The sequence below is a fragment of the Dama dama genome, chromosome 25 (assembly GCF_033118175.1).
Source record: "Dama dama isolate Ldn47 chromosome 25, ASM3311817v1, whole genome shotgun sequence".
NCBI classification, from domain to species: Eukaryota; Metazoa; Chordata; class Mammalia; order Artiodactyla; family Cervidae; genus Dama; species Dama dama.
In genome coordinates this window covers 16,850,723-16,863,558 of record NC_083705.1, presented here as the reverse complement: position 1 = coordinate 16,863,558, position 12,836 = coordinate 16,850,723, and the positions used below count along the sequence as shown (strand labels likewise).

General features: G+C 49.6%; 1 protein-coding gene across 2 annotated transcripts; it reads left to right on the top strand.

The window, feature by feature from the left end:
- Window positions 1-2,786: 2,786 nt before the first annotated feature.
- TMEM171 (transmembrane protein 171) lies at window positions 2,787-12,630 on the top strand. 2 transcript variants are annotated; one of them, XM_061129566.1, is made up of 4 exons: window positions 2,787-2,918; window positions 5,348-6,057; window positions 9,852-9,993; window positions 12,360-12,630. In XM_061129566.1, exons 2-4 carry the CDS (start codon window positions 5,415-5,417, stop codon window positions 12,553-12,555), a joined length of 981 nt encoding a protein of 326 aa, XP_060985549.1. In that variant the 5' UTR covers window positions 2,787-2,918; window positions 5,348-5,414; the 3' UTR covers window positions 12,556-12,630. The 2 variants fall into 2 exon arrangements, with proteins under 2 accessions (XP_060985549.1, XP_060985548.1); XM_061129565.1 differs by lacking the exon at window positions 2,787-2,918 and adding an exon at window positions 3,178-3,254.
- Window positions 12,631-12,836: the final 206 nt, after the last annotated feature.

Here is a 12,836-nt window from a genome sequence, read left to right as displayed (position 1 = left end):
ACAGCCACGGGAGAGAGGCACCCTGAAAACACATCCTCCAGCCCCAGTCAGGTCTTCAGATGAGGCAGCCCCAGCAAACTGCTTGGCCTCAGCCCCATGAGCAATCCCAAGCCAGAACCACGCCCTGCCAAGCTGCTCCCAGATTCCCAACCTTCAGAAATTATGAGAGAGGATAAACCTTTGTTGTTTAAACTCTGCCTTTGCAGATCATTTTTTTATGCGATGATAGATATCAATATGCTTGCTTTCTCATTCCCCTTAAGTTTTTCCTGCCATATCACTTTCTCAGAGATGCCCTCCTTAACTATCCTATGAAACTGGAATCTCCCCAGCACTCCCTAATCTCCACTTGTGATTTCTTTTTCTCCACAGCACTTATCACCTTCTGCATGCCTGCTCAATCACTCAGCAGTGTCCAACTCGATAGCGTCCCCATGGATTGTAGCCCATCAGGCTCCTCTGTCCATGGGATTTTCCCCAGAAAGAATACTGGAATGGGTTGCCATTTCCTACTCCAGGGAAATTTCCCAACCCAGGGGTGGAAGCCGCGTCTCCTGCATTGGCAGGCAGATTCTTTACCACCGTGCCACCTGGGACCCCCAATCACCTTCTAGTACTCTGTGTAATTTCCACATTTCTTTCATTGCCTTTCTCCTCACTAAAAACACAAGTTCCATGAGGCAAAAGGATTTTGTGTTTCTTATTGGCACATAGTCAGCACTCAATAAATATTTGCTGAATGAATAAATGGATGCATTCCTCAGCTTTGCTCTCCATATTCACTTCCTGAATTAAAGATTCATCCATTTTTAAGGCTTGTTCTGATGCTATTTTTCTAAAGACTCAGACTGGACTGATCTTTTTTCATACCACATGGGCTGGAAAAGGCCACCAGGTTTTAGATAGTGACAAGGTCATCCAATCTCCTAAGAAACAGGTCTGCTACAAAGATAAGCACCTTGAAGGCTGGTGGGTACGTCTTTCATACTTGACCGGTGAGTGGTTTCCAAGGAGTTTAATTTAGTCAAACAGGCTCCAAAAGACACAAACAGTCCAAGCAGCAGACATCCCAAGTGGAGGCTAATCTGATTGTCCTTGGTGCCAGTACACTCAAATCTGTCATGTGTGGCCAGCCTGCAGTCATGTGGCACCGGAGGGGCAGCTGTATCAACAGGCCCCTCACAGGCCCACACACGACGGGGCCGGAGATTGAGTTTCAAATAAGGAAGGAGGAAAAAATGCGTAGGGGAAGGAGAAGCAAAGCCCCTTGTACAGAAAGGAGTTGCGAGCAGGCCTGTGTAGAGAGGCAGATCCTGTGGTCAGGACTGTGTTCTTAGAAAGCTGCACGCCCCTGCTGTTGTGCAATCACCACTGCTGATTGTTTGTTCGTTAGCTGGGCGTGCTCAGAGGCCCTTCCAGCAGGTGGTAGAACCTGACACTTTGACCAGGACAGCTCCACCCGGACACAGATTGCCGCAGCGTCCTTGGGAACAGTGTCTGTTTTGTTGTAATGATCAAAAAGCCACATAATAAAAAAGCCATTTTCTGAGTTTGTGGCATTGTGTGTCCTTCTGGGTGACAGGCGTCCCCCGGGAGGAACAGTCAGTACATCTGGTTCAGGCCCGTGCTCCCCGTTAACCAGTTGTGGGGGTCACTTTACATCTCTTAGGGCTGCGGTTCCTCAGCTGAAAAATGAACTTTTTGGCTCCCCTGTCGCCTGTAACTTCTCTGGAGTTGCCGGAGACGCATAGCGGAGACACACACAGGCTGTATGCAGGTGAAGTGGGTAACACAGAACCTGGCCCAGAGCAAGGGGTGTGATACTCAGGATAGTAATAATGTTCGGGCACTGGGGTCAGAGGCCGGGCAAATCCCTCCCACCGGACCTGCCAGCCTTCCTCCCCGAGGCAGCCCTGTCTCACCAACCCAGCCTTGGGGCACAGAGCCCAGGTGGCCACCCTTCCCTATTTGCCTCCCTCTGGCCCCTTCTTTGAGTCTCCCTCTCACTTCTGTAATCAGCTAAACCAACTCACTCTTCACTGCAGGGGAAGTGAAATGGCTGGGGACAACCTGCTGTATTAGGTATGCAAGGTGCTTACTCTTTCAAAAGGTTAAGGCAATGGGTGTGAACTCCCGACTGGGTTTCAGAAGTGGACAGGACCCCAGAGAGGAGAGGCAGGGATGGGGAAGGGCTCAGGGCGCTGCCCTGTTTGAGCCTGACTCACCTTTCACGGCGCCCTGACCTCTGGTGTGGAAACTGGCACAGTTAATTCCGTGTCACGTGTTATACGGGGCAGGTTACAAATAGCACGGGGATTAGCAAACCCATCCCGAAACCGCCTGGTTCAAGGGCAAAGTTACCAGTTTAATTCCGGCACATCACTAGCGACTGAGAACCGGGAAGGGAGTTCGATGGCAAAGAGGGACTGTGACCATACGTGAGTCTCGGAGCTAGGACGGAAGGTCCGAACGGCTCGGGCAGCGAGGACCCTTGTCTCACACGCTAATGGAGCGCACGTTTCTGTGACCTGGTGTCTTTATAACCTGTTCGTCCGGGCGCTCGCGGCAAGAGGCTCGCTCCACGGACCCCGGCCAAGATCTCCGGAGCGGCAGGAGGGCCACAGGCCACTGGGGGGACCGTCGCAGAGGGCGCAGCGGCGGGAACCCGGGGACCCCTGCCTAGGCTGCGGGCAAGCCGAAGAGAGGGGCAGGGGCTGCCCTTTTCCCCCACTCGCAGCCCAAATTCTGGGCTCTCGGCCCGGAAGGGAACCGGCTCCTACACGCCGCCTGGATCTCGACCGTCGCCTTGTGACTTGGGACAGCCAGGAGAACCCCAACTTGCCGCCCCCTGCCCGAGGGCCACAGGTCAAGGAGGTGGCCGCGGCGGGGCACTTTCCTCGGATTCCTTGCGCGCACGGGTACGGACGCGGAAGCCGCCCGGGCCCCGAGGCTGCCCCTCACTTTCCACCCCGGAGCCGGCGCGCCTCTGGTCCGCAAGGGCAGCACCCGGCGGCGGCCAGCTCCGGCCAGTCCGCCCGGCCCTGCCAGCGCCCCGCGCCTCCCCGCACCGCCTCTTCTGTAAACACCGCGCGGCCCGCCCTCTGCGCCCCGACGCGCAGGTGGGAGAGCGCGGGCCGGCTGGGTGCCGGCCAGGCCGCGGGCGGGGGCGGGCGCCGCGCTCCGCCGGGTGCCCACGGCCCGTGCTGCCCGCCGACTGCCGGCGCCGGCAGCGCGCTCGCAGGACCGAGCCTCAGGTAAGCGCCCCGGGCCCCGCGCTCCTCCGCACCCCTGGGGACCGCGCGCTGCGGCTGTTCAGGCGGGGTGCGGAGAGCAGCGCCGCGCGGAGCAGCCGCGCTAAACCTGCTCCCGCGGGAGCTCTGGCTCTCGACACCCGCAAAGCTCTTTCCCAGGGAGGGATTTGCCTCTGTTTGCGTCAGCCCCCAAACACAGCGCTTTGGACGAGGTGACCTGCTGCTCATTTGGAAATGGCCTTTGGCAAACAGCATTGTGAGGCGGATTTGGCTTTGGGGAAATGAAGTGTAGGCTGGTATTTGGGAAAGGTTTACTTTCCTGTTACTGCAGATATCTGTGCCACTTTGTGAGTGCATTCGTGGTCGGGGGCTGGGGGGGGGCGGAGAGATGGATGAACATACTAATTTGAATGGGGAATTAACTACCTATGCCAAGTACTTAGTCCATTAGTCCATGGAAGGGAAGCTACACATCCAAATTTAGGCTTTACTAGTATTTGGGAATTTGCCTTAAGGCAGTTGAAGCCTTGTGACTCACATCAGAATCAAAACACCACCCTACAATGAATTGATAGGGCTTTGTAGCACAGAGTCACCCTTCACCTCTATCTCCAGACCAGCAAAAGATATTACAGGATTCAGTCTCTTCCTTTTTTTTAATTAGTGCAATACTTTAAGTGTTGTTTCAGCTTAATTTCATCTTCATAAATATAGTTGGTCCAAGTTTAAAGCACAAGCTTGTTTCCCACTTCTATTTCCTTCTCTCTCCAACTTCCTTCTGATTTTATCTTACTTATTCCTGGAAAAGTACTTCCTAGAATAAGATCAGCTGGTTCCTTTCTTTACTGAAACTGACGCTACTTGCACATGATTTGTGTTTGTCAAGATAGCCTTGGCTTTAGCGACTCAATTTCTAGCTCTTTCATGGGATCATGGATGCAGGTGGCATAAAATATTTTTCAAGTTTTCTTTCTTTGAGTAAGTGAATATGTTTTTCACCCTGGGGTTGTCTTTTTGAGTGCCCTGACTAGAAGGGTCCTGGAAAAATATTCCATTCATTAGCGTAAGACAAGGTAACTGGCTGATAAAGTCAGTCTGTATAAAGTAGACAGCTCTTTACCCACTGCTTGGGGGTACATTTAATATAGGAGACCCTTGAAGTACAGGGCTTGGGTGGTCTGGTGGAAGGTGCTTTTCCACTTGATTTCATGTATACTCTTTCAGAGTTCTGCCGCTGTTTAGTGTTTTGTAACTGGTGATTTTTATTGGCCACATATTTTTAATGCAGCCAAAACTTTTTGTGGAAGTGGGTGGCACCACGAAGGAAGGCAGGCAGGAAGCCGCCTGCCTACCTGGGGGACAAGGGGCTACGTGGGCCTTTGTGCTAGAACTCCCGAAGTCATCCAAGACCCAGTAACCAGACCACCAGATTTCAGGGCGGCCCCAGTGTGTGCCTGTTTGAGGTCTCAAAAGTCACATTTTCACAGAATTAACTTAAAAGCTCCCAAACTCACTGTGTTCCTGAACCGCCTTCACCTTCAGCTGAAACTGTTGAACTTGGGTCTTCTGTAGATGGAGCCTTAGAATAAAGCCAGGAATGGAAAAGTTGCTGCAGTGTAAAACAGGAAATGGAAAGTTAGTTACTGAAGGAGAGAATTTACCCACTTGGAAATGCTCAGAGCAGCTGTGATGAAATGTGGGATGTCAATAAATCAAAAATCCGTATGGTTCTTCCTTCACTTACCATTGTGTGTGTGTGTGTGTGTTTTTTTTTTCCTGGGGAAGTGAGTCCATAAGACTCATAACAGGAAAAGCCACACCCAGTTACTTTTGTTGTATGGGTTTGAGTTTTCAAGATACTCTTAGGTGAGTGGTAAATACATTTCCCCTTCTTACATATCTTTATAAAATTACATATTCAGGAGTTTCTGAATGCCAATTCCTCTGACTCAGAAACCAACTCATTGCTCTACAGTGTATCAGTTGCACAAAGTTGTTCCTTATGATTTCATCCTAGTGTGATTTTGGAAAAAGAACAGGGCGGGTCAGGAACACCTGTGTCCGTTTTATAATTTGGTGTTTGGTGATGTCTGCAGAGCTGCTAAAACCATCGAAGGGAACACACACATCCCACCCACCTCGGGCAAGGAGCCCCTCCTGGCCATGTCTCCTGCAGCTGCTGCCGAGCCAGACGGGGTCCAGGAAGACAGGCATGTCAGCAAGCTCATTTTCTTCCTTTTTGTCATCGGTGCCATCCTGCTGTGCGTGGGAGTCCTGCTCTCCATCTTTGGGTTCCAGGCGTGCCAATACGAAACCTTCCCGGACTGCAGCGTGGTGCTGAAGATCGCCGGACCGGCGTGTGCCGTGGTTGGGCTGGGGGCTGTGATCCTGGCCCGCTCCCGGGCACGACTTCAGCGAACTGAGGCGCGCCTGCGAGGCAACAACCAGGGGGACTCCGACCAACCCTTCCTCTGTGGGGAGAGCCGCCAGTTTGTCCAGTGCCTCATCTTTGGGTTTCTGTTCCTGACGAGCGGCATGCTCATCAGCGTACTGGGCATTTGGGTCCCTGGGTGTGGCTCAGACTGGATGCAGGAACCGCTGAACGAGACAGACACGGCTGACTCGGAGCCCCAGATCTGTGGCCTCCTGTCCCTGCAGGTCCTGGGGCCCTTGATTGTGCTTGTGGGGTTGTCTTTCTTTGTGGTCGCCCACGTTAAGAAGAGAAACGATTTGAATGGGACCCAGGATGCTTCTGAAAGTGAAGAGAGACAAACCCAGAGCCTGGAGCCTGTCCAGGTGACTGTAGGTGGGTCGCTGTCTTTCCTTTGCTTGTTCATATCACTGTGGCTGCAGCATCAAGGCTGCTCTTGGGTCTGGCCTAAATTCTCTTTCTTTGCCTCTGTCTTCTCTGTCTGTCCTTCTCTCTCTCTCACACACACACAGATGCACACAGACACGGTTCCGCCTCTGTCATTATCCCCATAGGTATCCCTCAGCACATGCTTTCCTCCCAGCAATACCCTGTTATCTAACAAACGCATCAGGACATTGAGCTGTGACTGTTACTGAGGTTGCAGGGCAAATGAAGAGGACAGTGAAGGGTCCTTGAGGCTACCCTGGGAGCCTTCTGTCACCTAAGGGACCTGCCACGTGACCCTGTGTCCCCTGTTATTCTCACACCAAACACTTACGGCACTTCTGGTTGCTGAAAACATGGGTTCTCATCACTGGTTATCCTTGACTGGCTGCCCTTGGAAGCCCTTAACTTCTCTTGGCCTTACTTTGCGTGTCTGTAAAATGAACACTGCACTTCTGAGTTTCCTGGCAGCACTCATTCTAGGATTCTGAGTCTGTTGCAAGTCCACTGGTCTTCCATATTTTGAAGGAGTCTTCTGTACTGTTGTCCACCTTATTCTTCATCTTCTATAATTTTGTCCTTGACTTCAGGGTCAGGGCAAAATTTGGGAGCAGGGGCATAGATACAGATGAAATGTGACTGCCCCGGTCACTTCTTTCCCCTATGGGATGCCCAGAGATTCCCTTTGGGTCCCCCTGCAGAAGACCTGCATCACCATGTCCCAGAGGCAGGCCCCAACAAAACCACATCAGGAGCCCTGGCCTCACCTTCACACAGAAAGAAAAGCCGCCATCGCTGCTTATTTTTGCAAATCGCTGTTTTATTTCAGTCTCCCACCCTGAAGGCACAGCCTTAACATCTAAGAGGCTGGGTGGGCAAAGGGGATTACAGAGCAGAAACTGTGGAGGGAACAGGGAAGAAGTGAACCGTTTCTCGTGGGTGAGGCTGTCTGTTGAGCCGGCAGTTCTCACTGGGGGATTCCCGGGGCTGTGGGCCTTGCATGGTATTGGCCTCAGAGAGGAAGGGCAGATGGATTTACAGATGAGCATTGTGTTCGGTCAGGGTTGAAGCGTCCAGCTTACTTATTTGTGCATTTATATACTTACAGTGACATCAACACTAGTTATTTGTTAATAATAGCTAATACACATATAGAGCTTATTCTTGGGCCAAATAACGATCTAAGTGTTTTAGTGTGCACTCTTCAAGAACCTGTTACGTGAAATTCATCCATGCCCTCAACAGTCCACTGTGGCAGACACTTAAGTGTCTCCATGTAAAAGATGAAGAAACTGAGGCTCAAGGATCCCAAATAATTGGCCTAAGGTCACAAACTAGCAGGTGGCAGAGCCAGGATCCTAACTGAGGCAGTGGGCACACATATGCTCACATAGGCCCTCCCGGGACACTTGCTGTAATTCTATTTCTGCAGTCTTCATCCTTCACCTGGTGTCCTGAGTCATTGTTAAATGATGAAAAGGCTCACCCAATATTATAGGTGTTCTTAGTTCTTCTAGGGAACACAGTGCGGGCCAAGTAAATATACTCATGGGACGCTCATGTTCTTCCACTTAGGTGGGGGCATATTGGGTGTGCCCTTTGGGTTTACTAGCAGGGAGTTTGGGGGTCCAGCCTTACTCCTGGTGACTGGAATTAGGGGGAGCTGGGAGCAGGGCTGGAGCAGGGGTATGGTGACTCCTGAGCATTTCTGTCCTGATGCTGGCACTGAAGAGTTTAAAATCTTTTCCGTATAACCATTTAAGTCCTATCAAATTTGTGAAAATCTGGCACTGTCATTAACTGTCTTTCTCTCCTTTGATATTCTGGAATAGGATTTACATCTTTAGAAATCATGCCTTTTAGCGCAATTGTTAAGACTCTGGACATTGTCTATCAATGGTCAGTTCTGCCTTACGAGGGAAATTGAGGGTGATATGAGGCAAATCTTATCTAAGTGCCAGAATTCAGCTCTTTGTAGACTAGAAGACAGAGTAGATAAATCAAGATGCATGCATGTATGCGCGTTGTGGGCACACCTAGTGTTGGACCCTGGACACACCAGCAGATGACTGGTCAACTCACAGAGGACATCAAGTCCTGCAGGACACAGTGAAAGGGAAACCCCAGGGACAGCAAGAGGGCTGGGCGCAGGCCTGGCAGAGGGATGGGCAAGCCTCGGAGATGGCTGGAGGCTGAGTACCTCCTTGTCTGTGTCTGATAGGTGACTGGCCTGCTTTGGAGGCTTATTTCCAGCTCCTTTGTCCTGCAGTGTGTAATTAAAGTGAACACTCAGCCTTACCTTCCTCTCACCTACCAAGACCTTTTGAAAAAATTAAATAAGAATCCCAAGACAACCACTATTGTCTTTCGAGCTTCAGTTAGCCACGCATATTTGAAGCTCCAATTGCCATCTCCTTGCAGAGAGATGGAATTCATGCATTTTCTGCAGGGGAGGCATTTGAGGCAACAAGGTGGGGAGTGGAACCACTGGCCAGATGGCCAACTGGGAGTGTTTCTTCAGACATGCAGACAGGTGCTGCTTACTGCAGAGAAAGTCCCTCTGAGAGTGTGTGATCCCTGAGAGAGCTTGTTCCATGCTCAGCACCGTCTTAACCCCTCACATGAATCTGGTCCTCCTATCTGTCCTCTGAGGCAGTTTACAGATGTGGGCTGGGACGTAAAGAGGGCAAATGACTTGTTTGGGCCACGCCAGGTAGTAACTGGCAAGTGGAACCCCGGTAGCTTTAGAGAACCCTGCGAGCATCAGGACTGCCACCAATATAAACCAGTCTCCTCCCAGAAGGGAAGTAAAGTCCTCTTTGCTCCTTCCTTCTTCCTGAGCTGTCATTTGGAGTGGCCACCTTAGCAGAAGCTGCCCTCAGACCTCTTCATAGTGGTGCCACCACATGTCTAGAAGGTTCTGGGAAACTCATCTAGTACATTTTGAGTTGGAATCTGAGCTTGTATCTGGTCCCCTGTTCTCCTTCCCAAAACACAGGAATGGGTTCTGGAGTGAACAGTGGCAATAAAAAATGCAGGGGAGAAAAAAACCCTAGTTTTTCTTTGAGTTTGACAGTTTTTGATAAAGCTTGGAAGAAACATTGGTAGATAAAAAATTCAGCAAGAACGGAACCACATTTGTGGAAATAGGGATGAGGGACTATATTGCGGTGGTATTGTCATTTGTTCAGAGGCTGAAACTGCATTTGAGGAGCAGAGCCACTTTACCCAACAGCTGACTTTTGAAGAATTAAAACTGTAAGTTGGAAATGAGAAAAACTTTACAGCAGTAGACATCCCAGGGGAGGTAAGGAACATTGTTAGCAAACACTTGTGAGAAACGCTTTAGCTGAGACTTGCTATGAAATGTAGGCTCAGTTCTTTTTAACATGGTAAAATAGATATAACCTACAATTTACCAATGTAATCATTTTTAAGTGTATAGTGGCACTCGGTCCATTCACCGTGTTATACAACCCGCCATCACCATTATCAGTTCCTGGTTTCTCATTATCCTGAACAGAATCTCTGCCTCCATTAAACTCTGACTCTATCGCCCTTGCCTCCAGTTCTTTAGTAACCTCTATTCTCTGCCTCTGTAAACTTGAATTGCCCACTTTTCAGTGCTGGTGTTCTGACCTTTGCTATATATGGGCCAAAGGTATAATTAATGTCTTTAGCTCTCGCTCATTTGCTTACATTTTTTACTCATCCGTCTTCAACAAAATGTGGTGTTTCCTTAGGTGATGCCGTGATCATATTCCCACCCCCTCCACCACCTTACTTTCCTGAGTCTTCAGCTTCTGCAGCTACTCAGAGTCCTGGGGCTGACAGTTTGCTGCCAGATGAACGCCCACCCTCATATTACAGTATTTTTCACTCTGGGTAAGACTCTCCCTTTGAACCTGAACTGTAGAAACATTGAATCACTTCAGGCCTGTGCCTGTCTTCAGGCCAAGTCAGCTTTATGCTGTGATACAGGTGTAACCATCAAGGAGGAGTGTCTATTTTGCTGTCATGATATCAGAATTATCGTCTTAATATTCACAGCACCTTCCAGGAAACTTTGGGTAGCACATAAATTAAAAATTATAAGAGTGGTTATGCCAGGTTCATGTGAAGCCTTCTCCAGGCATCTGTGTGTGCTTGTAGCAGAACTGGGCCTCAAAATGCTGAACCACCTGTCAGCCAGCCCAAGTGCTGGACCAGAACTCGGGAGGCCCCTGCGAAGTTGGGCTGCTGTGGACTGTGGGAGGTGTGGGGGTCCCAGGAGACCCCCAGAATGTACAGAGGCTCCAGTATCTAATGGGGATACTTGAGTGACTGACTGAAATCAGCCTGCACCCTGCCTTGAGCATGCCAGTCTTCTCCCCTCAATTTTAAGTTGTCCCCTGGGCCTCAGAGTCTTCTCAGATTGCTTGAAGAGAAATGTTAGATTCCCATTTATATCCCCCAGGCTTCCCACATGTCACAAATTAGGAGGCCTGCCTGGGGTCACATTAAACAGTGTAAACGTGAGTGTTTTTTCTTGAGGCAGAGGGATGCCACTGAAGGTTGAGGAGTTACAGCAATGGAATATGAGCAGTGGTTAGCTCAGCTCTGATTGGGGAAAGGCTGAGGGCGGCCAGACCAGTTAGGAGGGTGACTCACGGTCATGGGCCAGCTGGAGTAACAGGAGCCTGGGACTGTGGTGATCGGAAAGGGAGGAGCAGGACTTCCTGGTGGTCCAGTGGTTAGGACTCTGTGCTTCTACTGCAGGGGTCGTGGGTTCAATCCCTAGTCAAGGAACTAAGATTCTCATGTGCTGTGTGGTGTGGCCAAATTAAATAAAATGATAGAGCATTTATTTAAAAAAAAAAAAAAAAAGGAGTATGGGAGGGAATCTGTGGTGGAGGATGATGGGAAAATCAGAGGTCGTGACGTCAAGGGTGAGAGACAGTGACAGGGAAGGTCCCTGACTGAGGAGGATGAGAATGGGCTCATATAATCAGGAGAAGAGAATGGCTGGCTTGTGGTGGAAGGAGAGCAAAGCGTGGGCCTTGGAGGGAGACTGGACAGGCCAGAGCTTGGAGGGAACTGAGGTCCTGGAGATGGAATGGCAAAGAGGCAGCTGAAACCAAGAGGGCAGAGGCGTCAGAGACCTGTGGCGAATCCTCGGGCAGGGAAGGTACAAAAGGAAGGAGTTCTGGGAGACGCCAGACGAGCAGGGCTGGGGCAGGCACTGTACCTCCCCAGATGGGAACCCAGGGTGTAGGAAGTGAAGGCGGGATCGCTGGAAAATCTCCCAGGACAGAGCCTCACTCAGTGAAAACTGACTTTTGAGACACGCAGTTTTTAAAGGCAGTGAGAAGCGGGACCCAAGAGATTGCTAGGGACCTGAGCATGCTCAGGATGAGTGCTGCCTTACCTGGTCATTCGTGTTTTAGGGTACACAGTCTAGTGCTCCAAACTGGGTGGTGAGCTGGAAATCCAACCAGGGATGAATGCAGGAGTTGCCCTGTGTGGATGAAAGGGAGGTTAGGTTCTGGAATTTGGAGAATTCTGTTTGTGAATTTTTGTATTCTTTTCTCCAGTAATGAATTTCGCAGAGATAAATAGATAGCTGTCTATTACTTCTACTAAAAACGACTCCCCCTGCTGCCACTATGCCAGAGTCTGGCTTTTCTTCTATTACCTTATATCATTCTCATAGTTACTTAGAAGGTACACACTGTCATCACCCCCATTTTACAGATGAGAAAGCTGAGGCTTAGAGATCAAACAGCTCAAAAGCAGCAGGGTGGAAATTCAGATGCAGGTCTGCCCTTTGCTGGAGCCCACTCCATTAACCAGTATGCCTTCCCACCTCCCTTCAAGCTTTTGGCTTAATGATTTAATTTTTTATTTGCACAAGTTTGTCTCCCTTATGTTAGCTGTCTCCAGATGAAATAGCAGAGAGGCGTAGCTGTGTGTGTATGTGCATGTACTTTTTTGGAAGGCATCTATATGTTTGTACTCTTTGTCTTTTCAATGACAAGGGGAATAACAACAGGAGTGAAACTGTCTTAATATTACAATCAGCTCTAAGGACAGTAAGGGGTAAGAAGTTAAAACATATATATGCAAAATATATATGGGAAGAAATTACTCTGGAAGCCCTTGCAAATGCTTCCAAATGCATCTAATTAAACATGTGACCAGAACCTGGTATTTAAGCATGGTGACTGATTCCCTGTTCTCCCGTTCATGTTCCCTCCTCTTCTTCTTCATAGGTCCCCAACTCCTGAGAGCCAAGGCGCGGCCTCTGAGAGAGATTGTGAATCGATATATACGATTTCTGGGACCGCTTCATCCTCTGAAACCTCCCACACTGTCCACCTCTTGTCCGATCTGCCTCCCAGATACGAAGAAAAAGAAACTGCTGCTACCACATCCTTGCCTCCATCTTCTGAGCCTTCCCTGCCATGAACCATGGACTCATGTTCAATTTTATATAGAATCAATCACTATTTTATTTGTTTTCTAATAAAAAATACAGTAGCATCAGCTGTGTCCTGACTTCTTGGTATAGCATCAAAATCAGGAACAAACCTTCCAGATTAAGCCGTCAGATTAAGCTTTAGACCATGGGAGAGGCAGGGTGCTTCCAGATGGGAACTTAAGCAGGGTTCTCTCACTGAGACCTACTATTCTGGGAGATTGGTGGGATCATTTGTACTGGTGCATGAAGAGACAAAGGCTCAGAGAGG

Bases quoted from the DNA above. Each gene is read 5' to 3' on its own strand.
- TMEM171 (XM_061129566.1), top strand. From the start codon at position 5,415: ATGTCTCCTGCAGCTGCTGCCGAGCCAGACGGGGTCCAGGAAGACAGG. The intron at 6,058-9,851 runs GTGGGTCGCTGT...GTGTTTCCTTAG, and splicing joins GCCTGTCCAGGTGACTGTAG to GTGATGCCGTGATCATATTC. The intron at 9,994-12,359 runs GTAAGACTCTCC...TCTTCTTCATAG, and splicing joins TACAGTATTTTTCACTCTGG to GTCCCCAACTCCTGAGAGCC.